General features: G+C 45.0%; 1 protein-coding gene across 1 annotated transcript in view; it reads left to right on the top strand.

The window, feature by feature from the left end:
* dag1 (dystroglycan 1) overlaps positions 1 to 5,653 on the top strand; it is a 28,529-nt gene extending 22,876 nt beyond the window's left edge. The window contains exons 4-5 of the mRNA XM_068594558.1: positions 785 to 1,246; positions 1,878 to 5,653. Of these exons, the coding sequence (XP_068450659.1) occupies positions 785 to 1,246; positions 1,878 to 3,704 (2,289 nt within the window). The 3' untranslated portion in view covers positions 3,705 to 5,653. The remainder of the gene's footprint in view (positions 1 to 784; positions 1,247 to 1,877) is intronic.
* Positions 5,654 to 11,665: the final 6,012 nt, after the last annotated feature.

Genomic DNA, 11,665 nt, shown 5'->3' with positions numbered 1-11,665 from the left:
CTGCTTTTAAGAGAGTTTCATCTAATCAGAGTCCTCCTCCTGTGTCTCTATGGGAGCAAAGCAGTTTAACCCTTTGCAGGTTAAAGTACACGGAGAGTGGATGTTGTGGTTGATGGTCATGGACTTCAACCAATCACATCTTTAGTTTGACAAGCTGGGCGTGTTCTTTGACGTGCAGCGCCTGAGACATGACGTGGGCGTGTGATTGGTCAGTGGGGCAGCATGACTTCTGACAACAAAAGAAGCTACTAGAAACATCTAGCTTCTAGCCAGCACCTACAAACTCAGACTGAAGCCTGAGAAACTGACTTGCTGGTGGATTTACTGATGAGGGTTACAGAGGGTTGTGTGCAACTGGTGAGTTGACTGCTAGTTGTGTTACTGTTTTTACATCTGCAGTCGTATTTAATGATAAACAAGCCACAGTGCTGTTGTTGCTGCTGGTCGAGCCGGGGCTGGTCCTGCTACTTCTGGTCCCGCTACTTTTGGTCCCGCTACCTTTGGTCCCGCTACCTTTGGTAGTTGTCGGGGAGCTAGCTGCTGCAGCTAACGCTGACAACACTTTTTATATTTTGTGTATAGGCAAGGTTGGAAGCATCTGACCGAGAAGCGCTGCGTGATTGCACATTACTCCACGGAGTGTTCGCTGTCTTCTTTGCCTTTTTTTCCGGCAAAGTCGTCGGTCCACACACCCCATTTAAGATTGTATTAGTGGCAAAAAAAAGTATTTTATAAGCAAGGTTTTTTATGATCTTAATTCCCTTTTGTTTTGTGTCCGTGTCAGATCTCAGAGATGGGGAAAGACTGCCTCCCCGCCTGGTTGCACTGGGACGCCGGCAGCAGAGTCCTGCAAGGTCTTCCCCTGGAGGAGGACAAAGGCGTCCATTACATCTCGGTATCCATCTCCAACCACTCCAAATCGTCCTCGTCTTCGGAGGTGTTTTCCATCGAGGTTCACCCCGAAGACCACCTGGACGCGGACGCGGCCCAGCTGGCCTCCAACCAGGCCTCCGCCGAAGGCGACTTCCAGCCGTTCGCGTGCGGCAACGAGGAGCCGATCACGCTGCTGACTGTGATCCTGGACGCCGACCTGACCAAGATGAGCTCGGAACAGAGGGTGGAGCTCCTGAATGAGATGAAAAGTTTCTCCGGGGTGGAGCCGCAGCACATGAAGATACTCCCCGTGGTCAACAACCGGCTGTTCGACATGTCCGCGTTCATGGCAGGGCCGGGGAATGCCAAAAAGGTGAGGGAATGCTAATGCTAATGACGAGCCTGTCTTTAGCCACATACGGTCATGGAAAACCTAGAAAAGTCATGGAGTTTTAAAATGGCTATTTCCAGGCCTGGAGAAGTACTTGAGAAAAAATACAATCCCTAAAGTGTAGTCAAAGTGAAAAAATTTCTCCTTGGAGATTAATAAAGTACTTTTCATTTCATTTCATTTCAAGTCCTGTAAATGTGTTATAGTCATGTGTTCATGACGTGCATTTTCGCTGAGTTTGAAATAATGAATATGCTTTTAAAAGAAAGAGGCTTAAAATACAAGCAGGCATACATACAGGCATGTATAAGTCATGGAAATCCATTGGTCAGAATGTGTATGAACCCTGGCTAATTCTAAGGACCAAGGCTGTCTTTAGCCAAAAAAAAGCAGTCTTTTTGATTACTGTATTTATTCAACAGATCTGTAAAAGCGTTTATCTCTAAATTGTGTGCATTTTCTTTTGTCGACAAAGACCAAAACAGCCAATTAGTTGACTTGTTGACTAATAAGCAGCAGCTCTACTAATGAGCGCATGAGTTTATAGTCTGGTGGGTAAAGTAAACATTTGCCAGTCACATATAACAAATAACAATTGTCAATGTTTCCTTAGGTGGTAGAGAACGGCGCTCTGTTGTCCTGGAAGCTCGGCTGCTCCCTCGACCAGAGCTCCGTCCCAAACATCAACAGTGTCCAGGGTCCGGCAAAGGAAGGGACAATGTCCGCCAAGCTGGGCTACCCTGTGGTAGGATGGCACATTGCCAACAAGAAACCCCATGTCCCAAAGCGAGTGAGGCGCCAATTAAACAACACCCCGACCCCGGTGCTGGCAGTGCTTCCTCCAACAACTGTAGTGGAGCCGCCAGTGAGGATTATCCCGACCATCTCCTCCCCTTCTATTGCCGCACCGACCGAAAGCTCTGCTCCCCCAGTTAGAGGCCCCGTCCCACTACCAGGCAAGCCTACAATCAGAGTCCGTGACCCAATTGCCCACACCCCAACGCTGGGACCGCCTCAACCGACAAAGGTAGTGGAGTCCACCAGCACCGTTTCTATCCAGCCAACCATGACCAGGCCTACGTATGTGGAGGCCACCGCGACACCTCCTGCACCCACGAAAAGACCTACTAAGAAACCTAAGAGACCCAAAACCACACCGGTGCCCAGAGAACCAAAGACCTCCACAGCCAAGCCGTCCAGACGCACTACAACACCACCTCCCGTCATCCCGGACCCATACAACGAGAAACCTGTCTTGCGAAACCCCATCGACCAGGTCAACGCATTGGTTGGCACCTATTTTGAGGTCAAGATCCCATCTGATACATTCTTTGATAAAGAGGATGGGACAACTGATAAGCTGCGTCTATCTTTGAGACAGAACCACAATGAAGTGGTCGGCGAGGGCTCCTGGATCCAGTTCAACACCACCAGCCAACTTCTCTACGGGCTGCCTGATGGCCAACATGTGGGGAAACATGAATATTTCATGCACGCCACGGACAAAGGTGGCCTGAATGCAATTGACGCTTTTGAGGTCCGTGTGAACCGTTGGCCCATCAACGACAAGACCCCCGTGATCTTCACGGCCCGATTCGAAGGGGAGCCGCGTTCGATAACAAATGACATCCACAAGAAGATCCTTTTAGTCAAAAAGCTGGCGTACGCACTCGGAGACCGCAACAGCAGCATGGTCAGTCTGCGAAACATCAGCAAAGGATCCATTGTGGTGGAGTGGACGAACACCAGTCTCCCGCAGCACCCGTGTCCAAAAGAGCAGCTCGTGGTCATGAGTAGGACGCTCGCCAGTGCGGACGGAAAGCCCTCACAGACATTGAGGCACTCTATGGAGCCAGAATTCAGACCACTGGACGTCATGGTCAAGGGTAGGGCGAGCTGCAGAACGTATTCCTTTATCCCACCGGGGGATATTGAGATACCAGAACCTCCAGCGGTCACGCCGGCTCTGGGAACAGGCCGGCAGAGCACGGATGACGTCTACCTCCATACGGTCATTCCTGCCGTGGTGGTGGCGGCCATCTTGCTAATAGCGGGCATCATTGCGATGATCTGTTACAGGAAGAAGCGAAAGGGCAAGCTGACCATTGAGGACCAGGCCACTTTCATCAAAAAGGGTGTGCCGATTATCTTTGCGGATGAACTCGATGACTCGAAGCCGCCTCCGTCTTCCAGCATGCCCTTGATTCTACAGGAAGAAAAGCCCCCTCTCCCGCCCCCAGAATACCCCAACATGGCATCGCCAGAGACCACGCCCCTCAACCAGGAGCTGCTGGGGGAATACACGGCCCTGCGGGACGAGGACCCTAACGCACCTCCCTACCAGCCACCGCCTCCCTTCACCACTCCCATGGAGGGCAAGGGTTCCCGTCCAAAGAACATGACTCCCTACAGATCTCCACCTCCCTACGTGCCGCCCTAAGACTCGTTCAACCCTCCCCTCATAGGGTGGAGGGCGAGGATGCCTGAGGAACTGTGACGGTTTCCATTCTGGTGTTTGTCTGTCTGGAAATTTACAGGGAGAGATGACAAGAGGTGCTAAAGTACAAAACAGCTACAGGGGACATTGGTTTGGGAAGGGGCCGCAATGAGTCAGGATTTTTTGGGGGGGATGGTTTGTTGAACCAGCTGGGAGGGACTACTGGTTTAGTGGTAGCCCAGCTACTACAGTGGCCTAAGACAAACACATTCTCGTCACGTTGGCTTTTGGATCGGCCAGTTGGTCAGAAGCGACTATTGGGAAGACGTGATCCCCCGTCCCGGCATTTCTTTCGATTTAAAATACAGGCATTTATTTTGTTTTTCATCATTATCCCAAGGTTATTATTATTATTTTTTTCTGGACTGATTTGTTTGCCTAACAACTCTTTTGTGTTGTTTTTAAAAATGATACGAGGAGACAGTGAACTGCCACCAGACCACTGCGGGCAACAGCTTGTGTTTTTTAATAAGGAGAGTGAGATTCTCTGAATATGAAAAAGAAAAGCAAGGATCTCGAATCACCCCTGCAGACGACACAAGAGAATGGGAGGCCGAGGTGTGTGTGTGTGTGTGTGTCTGTGTGTGCGTGTGAATGAGTGGGTGTCTTTATTCAGATTCAATACGGTTTGCCTTTTAACACTAGCTGTCTGTTTCTATCCTTATTCACAATGTCTAGTAAAGATGAGAATAACAAGGTAGCCTAAAAAAAGATTTTAGAGATGAATAATAAATAATTTGTTTGCTTCATTGGTTTTAAAATTCACTGTATGGAAGATGTTCCGATAGATTGTGTTATATAATTTTGGTGGTGGAAGAAAAGCAAGAGGAACAGGACTGCCTTGCTAAAATAACCTGGAGGAGCATTTATTCCTGTTTTAATATAACAAAATATAACTATTACAGTCCAATAGATCAAGATCTAACCTTCCTCTCAGTTGCCCTAAATTAGGCGTCATAAAACTGTGTGGGTTGGCGCTCAATGATTATCTAACTAACTTGTAAATGTTAGATTTGGAGACAAAATGTGTAGTTTTATGCAGACGATGGTGACCTTTATTTGGCAACGACGTGATCCGAGGTTAACGGAGCTACGGCGGTAAAAATAAAATGCCCCTTTTTTTCTACATGCAAACCTCCAATGTGTGCCCAGACAGGAAAAACACCCCTCCAGGTTATTTTTGGACCGGGGATAATTATTTTTGTATGTAAACGAGGCGGTTCTTGTCCTCAGTCGGAGGAGGAACTCTGAGTGCCATGGAGACTGTCCCCATGTGGGATTGTACAGATACTCACAATGTAGGGGTCACAGAGGAGGACGGAGAACAGGGAGAACCTTGAGAGCAGGGAGAGCCTTGAATTTCCAGCAATCTAGCTCACGGAAAACAATACGGTCACCAGAAGTCTCCTAATTTTTTACCAAGTTTTTGATACAGCCTCAAATTGTTTTTGATTATTAAAAGAAAACATGATTAATGATTAGTCTTCTGTGATTTGTAAAAATCTTAGCCTAGAAGTTCAGATATGATTCAATTATGTACACTTTTTTTTTTTTTTTGGTTCTTTTGTTTTGTCATGGGTCACATTTTGAAGTGTTTTTTTTCTTCTTTTTTTTCCGTGTGTTTGAATATCAAAATGTATCTCCCACTATACAAAGACGGACATATTTTATGTAATCACAAATTTTATTTTTATGTCCTTTTTATGTTTGCTAATGAGTTTTGACTGAAAGTGACCCTTTGCAATAATAATGTAAGGCGCCGTCCTCTCGGTGGCTGGTCGATGCAGACTCAAGTCATATTGTTGGTTTTTCGCAGGATGCCGAGGCTTTTTGCTTATCAAGTGTGCATTGTCATAATAAAACCAACTGGTACGATTTCAAAAAAGAACAAACATCCACCTCCTGTTTTTGTGATCAAATACTTATACATTTTCTAGATATGCATACAAGAAAATATGTGCACAATACATGTACATAATCATACAAATAAAATAAGTACATAGGGGTATACCTGCATATACACACATACACACCCTCATACATACACATATATACAGATGCATACATCCACACATATACATAATATACATACATACACACTGTGTTAATCCCCTCCCACTCTCCCCTTCATACATCTACAAATATTATACAAGGGAATGTATTATATTATATACATCAACTAGGGTTTCGTTAGCTAGCCACTAGGGTTTCGTTAGCTAACCACTAGGGTTTTGTTAGCTAAACCTTGGGGTTTCGTTACCTAATCACTAGGGTTTCGTTAGCTAACCGCTATATTCCGTTAGCTAACCATTGGGGTTTCGTAAGGGCATGAGGTGGACTTCAACGCATCCACCTTCTTGATTTATGCTTCTTGCAGGTTTTTTTTATCCTGTCAAACTCTTTGATCAAACCCCGACTGATGTTTATGAATAAGGTTTTTGATCGCTGTCACTTTTCTACTTCTCTTCTCCCGCTGAGCCTTGATTTGATGGATCAACGTCTGAAGTCCTCCAGAGGCTTCGCCTCGCTGCCTGGCAACCGTCAGCGGCCTTGGGGGCTAACGGAAAACCGTCGCGCCGCTTTCACCCTTGTACTAAATTATTCTGCTATTGAACGACGAGTTGGAAGACGCAGTTTGAAAGCTCTGCCCGTTTAGAAAAAGAAAAGAAAAAAGGCTGTGCTGTGAGAACTCTCTCGGCTCCATCTGTCTCCACGTCGCAGACGGATCATTTGCGTTGATTGCTCGCAGTATTGATTCGATGTAAACAATTTGCCGGCATCTGTTGCGCGGCCCAGTGGTAATTTGTGGGCGGGGTTTAAAAATGGAGGCAGGGGAAGGCATTCGATAATGATGATGATGATGAGGGGGCGTTTCCCAAGATGCCGCTCGTTGCTAAAATGGATAAATGGATGGCGGCGATGACATGGATTAACCTTTTGAAAACCAGCCTGTTTTTAGGCCTCTGCTCAAAACTGTCATCCCCAAACTAAAAAAGGCGTATCTCTGCAACCATGAGGGCTATTTCAATAATCTTGGTGTTATAATAAAAGAGTATAATGTGAGTTGTGTGTTCAGATGTGTAAATATCAGTCTATATCTGCATTATACAAATGTTATAGCAATATCTTCGATTTCAAGGTTAATGGAGGACGGCCCTTGGTTTGATTGACAGGTGGCGAGGACGTCACGGTCAGTCGCTCATTTTAGACGTAGAAGAGGTTCAATCTTTTTGTGTTTTGCCACATGATGATTCTAAATCTTACGCTCACAAAGTAACTAAACATATTCTACAGTCATGATATTTGGCCCTCACTACGTAGACCGGCCGTTTCCTCCAGTGACTCCAGGATTGCACGAGCCTCGAGTCTCATCTCATATATGCTGGGGGAAAAAAAATCTGATAGGAGGATTCTGGACGATTATAGATGTGCTGAGGTTGCATTTTTCTTTTTCGCCTGGGGCCTTAATCAGTCGCCTTCAAAGTACCAGACAAGCTCAATCTATCATGGGGAGGTTTGCTGAGAGTGATTTGTGGGGCCGCTTTGTCTGGATCCTGCAGGAGCGTCCCATGACTCCCATCGCAAAATGGATAAAACAGTCGAACTCGATCACGAGTCCCTTTATGTTCTTTGTACACAACAAACGATGGCAGCCCATTGCACGGTTAACAAAAGGTGCAATTAGAAGAGCAAAGTTTATTGCGCTGCTTCATGAAGCTTCTTAGAATAGTTGTTTTATACTTGATAAATCAAAGTACTTCTCAGAATAGAAGCCCAGAGTAGCATCAATTATCCGACTGCATTACCGTGCACTTAACATGGAAGGACTCCATGTTCCCTGCAGAAACCCAGAGCAGCGCTCCTATTCGGAGAATTGTACTGAATTTGGATGGAGACCTCGTCTAACGCAATAAACCCTCGGATGCTGCGTTCACACCAAAAGCGTTGAGTAGATTTCATGTAAAGTCAATGCACAGATGCAACAGGTTGCAGGAAAAGCTTCTTTTGTTTCACCAGGCGGCGCAAATGACGCGTTTGAGGAAGTTGAAATTTTCCAACTCTGGCTAAAAGAAAATGACGTGACGCTGAGTTGCGTAAAGCAATCAGCATTCGGACGTCGGATTTCAATGAAAGACACATCCTCGTAACCCTACGGCCGTATGGGAGTCAAACAAACCATTCAAAATCCATCCCAACCCCCTATTAGTATATGAAAACTTTCAATTTCTGGTTTATTTTTCTCGGCAGGCGTTTCAAAGTCTCACGGCCTCCATGGTCCACAAACGTTACTTAGACCGCCTCATGCTGCATATGCGGAGGCAGCTGGTCCTTTTGAATCCAGGCATGAGGGAACCAGGCACTGTTTTGGCACAAAATAAGTAATTTTTCCATTTTTGAACAAACAAAAAGTTTTTTTTTACTAAATATCCTTCCTAACATGCCAACGCTTTGTAGGATTGTGATTATTGTTGTGGATTTAGATGCTTCAGGTCGTAATCTTTCTGAAAGGTTCCTTATTAGTATGTAGATATTGTTAATGCTTCGGCCCTTTTCATCTATAGAGTCTGGAGGCCGAAAAACAGAACAATATTTTTGAATGAATTCTTCGCAACCCTTTCAGGAAAAAACAACGAGACTCATTTTCTGCAGCGGTGAGAAGTGACTCACTTTTCTTTTCTTTTTTTTTTAAGCACCAGTTTCAAATATTGGTCTTCCGACAATTTTCACAAACAAAGTTTAAAATTCACGAGCAACTCCATTCTGAATCGGAGAGGCGGTTGAATGTTTCATATTTCATATTGTACTGCATATAGAAAACCTTGAACAGCGCTGGTCTCGTTCCCCAAGAAGTGCGAGTCCGCCCCCTGATGGATGATTAGTTCTCTCAGGAGTTGTGACGGACGTTATGAGACGTCATTTCAGCTGACCGAATCTCTTTTTCTCAGTAATTGAACAATCAGAAGGAAAGGTATAGCTTCTGGCAGCCGTGCGGGTGCTTTGTCGTTTTGGTTCTTTTTGTTTTGTTCTGCGGGGAGAGGTTGATTAAAACCCTCGCTGCCCACATGAGCTCCAGTTGGGTCTGCGTTAACAAAAAGATGGAGTCTGAAGGTTCGTGCCGTGCGGTCGATAATCGGGGCTTTAAATTGAAAACAAAAAAACCATCCATCCAGCAGAAAGTCATTCAGAAAACAATCCAGTGCAACTTTTCAAAGGCTCTTGCATATGAGATACATACCCATGCGTTACATCAAAAATTGCAAAACAATCTCAGCTCTCTATATAATGAGGCACCATTGTCCTAAGACACAAGCAGGAGAGAGAATGCAGCTTCAACACATGAAGCATATACTTCTATACAACCGGAGGAGTCGCCCCCAGGTGGTCAGGAGAGAGAATGCAGCTTTAACACATGAAGCACATACTTCTATACAACCAGAGGAGTCGCCCCCTGGTGGTCAGGAGAGAGAATGCAGCTTCAACACATGAAGCATATACTTCTATGCAACCGGAGGAGTCGCCCCCTGGTGGTCAGGAGAGAGAATGCGGCTTTAACACATGAAGCATATACTTCTATACAACCGGAGGAGTCGCCCCCTTGTGGTCAGGAGAGAGAATGCAGCTTCAACACATGAAGCATATACTTCTATACAACCGGAAGAGTCGCCCCCTGGTGGTCAGGAGAGAGAATGCAGCTTCAACACATGAAGCACATACTTCTATACAACTGGAGGAGTCGCCCCCTGGTGGTCAGGAGAGAGACTGCAGCTTTCACAGAAAACACATAGACTTCTATACAACCAGGGAGTCGCCTCAAACATCCTCAAACCAATGAGTGGCGTCACCATAGAGAGCAGATTTGGAGCTGAGCGTTAGCCTGATCGGGATTACGCGATTTGTGCTCTCAAATGTCGACTTCAGGGCTTGACAGCTCTCAAGATTAGTTCATTGCCGTCTCAAATCTTTTGTCGTGGGCATTCTTGTTAAAGTGGTCAATGGGGAGGAGGAGGGAGAGGAGGCGAGCGGTGAGGAGGAAGCGATAACATTCATTCATTGAATTGTTGTGAAGGTCAGGCGGCGTGAAAGTTAATCGATTGACGCTAGTAACGATGATTGTAGAACGAGCTCAGAGAAAGACACACCGGATCCCCGGGTGCTTTTCTTTCCCTTTTTTCTTCCTCTTTTCTCTCTGAACACCGCCGTGTCCGATCTGAATCCCTCAGCAGCTCATGAGACAGACGAGTTGTTGATGTCGCAATATGCTCGAGCTATTTCACAGGTATCAATATGCGATTTATTCTTTTTCCCCCCGCACGCTTCAAACAGCTATCTGTGTGTGTGTGTGTTTGTGTGTGTGTGTGTGTGTGTGTGTGTGCAGGCTATTTATTTCCCCATCAATATGCAAAGTGTCGAGGTTCACACGATGCCTCTCGGGTCGTTTGATTGCAAAGAAGTGCAGCTTATACAACAAGAGGACGTATAAAGAGACACAGCTCGGGTATCTTTCATCTTCCTCCCTGTGTGTGTGTGTGTGTATGTGTATGTGTGTACGTGTATTGCATTGTATATGCGATAACTGATACCCATAATAATGTTCTTGAAAGCATGACTGGGGAAGAGAGGTCAGTCTGATTATCATGATGGGAAACCGGGAGGAGACGTGGATATGAGGTGAGGGAATAAACACGGGCTAGCTAGCGAGAATACACAGATACCTTAGCTTCCTCCATTAGAAAGGAGAAATAAATGTAAATGTTATTGTGTTACACATTCAAATGGAATGGATTATGTTAACATTTGAAAATAAAAACATTAACATTTCAATAAGTTGCCTGGCTAGCTGTCAAGCATACAAGCGGGTAAAAAAGAGCTGCGTGCTCTTTGTTACGTATCCGCCCGTTAACGTTCATCAACAGGAAGTCACCGCCGTAGGATTCTAACCGTCGAACAGTGAGCACTTTTAGCACTTAGCATGCTAGCCACACGTAGTTTGGGTGAACAAAATTGTCACATTACTACTCATTTGCCTACTCGCTAGTTAGCTAGCCTGCTAATTGCACCATGCTCGCAGTATAGCGCATGGCTAATTAAGTGTTTTTTTGGGGGGGCTTAACCAACTTTAACCCATGATAATGAAATACTTTTCTATAATACATTGTTATCTGTGGTGGGAATGTAACTGTAAGTGCAATTAAGAGACAAAATATGACTTTTACAGGCTAATGCAATATGTAAACTAATACATGGTGATATGTTATAGGTTCAGATAAGCCTTTATTGATCCAGTACTTACAACCCATTTATTTAAATCTGCATTTTGCCGGTGATGCTCGTTTATTTAGTTTCTCACTGTTGTCATCTTTCTTGTTTTGTTGTTGCCTCTATTGTTTGTGTGTATCATGTCAAACGTCTTGTGTACCTTTTTAAGCGCTATACAAATAAAATGTATCATTACTAAATAAAAAAATGAACAAATAATGCATCAATATTGATAATCCAGTAATATAATACACGTTGTTCTTAAAAGGGCTTCGTAATAAATCGGCTGACATTGGGATGCTTTTTGCTCTGGAAAAATACAACCTCTATTTTTACTTGGAGTAAAGAACCCCCTGGCATTCTTAAAATCCACACGCACACACACATACACACACACACACACACTCCAAATGATGGGTTTGAAGAAGTCATAGCGTTTCAGACCAATTAGGGGGAGAGAAAGAGACTCGTTTCAGTAAAAAACCAGACAAGAACTCATTATGTGGTTTGTAAAAGCAATGGAGGGGTGTGTGAGCGAGGCGAGGGGGAGAGGGAGCAGAGGGAGAAAGAAGTAAAAGAGAGAGAGGGAGAGAGTGAGACATCCACACACCTCTGGTGGAGGATACAAGGTCAACAACACTCACGGT

The sequence above is a fragment of the Clinocottus analis genome, unplaced genomic scaffold, assembly GCF_023055335.1.
Source record: "Clinocottus analis isolate CAN_PGR_092001 unplaced genomic scaffold, fCliAna1.0.p SCAF_3, whole genome shotgun sequence".
NCBI classification, from domain to species: Eukaryota; Metazoa; Chordata; class Actinopteri; order Perciformes; family Cottidae; genus Clinocottus; species Clinocottus analis.
Note: the sequence above shows the minus strand (reverse complement) of the source record. Positions and strands in the feature narration are given on the sequence as shown.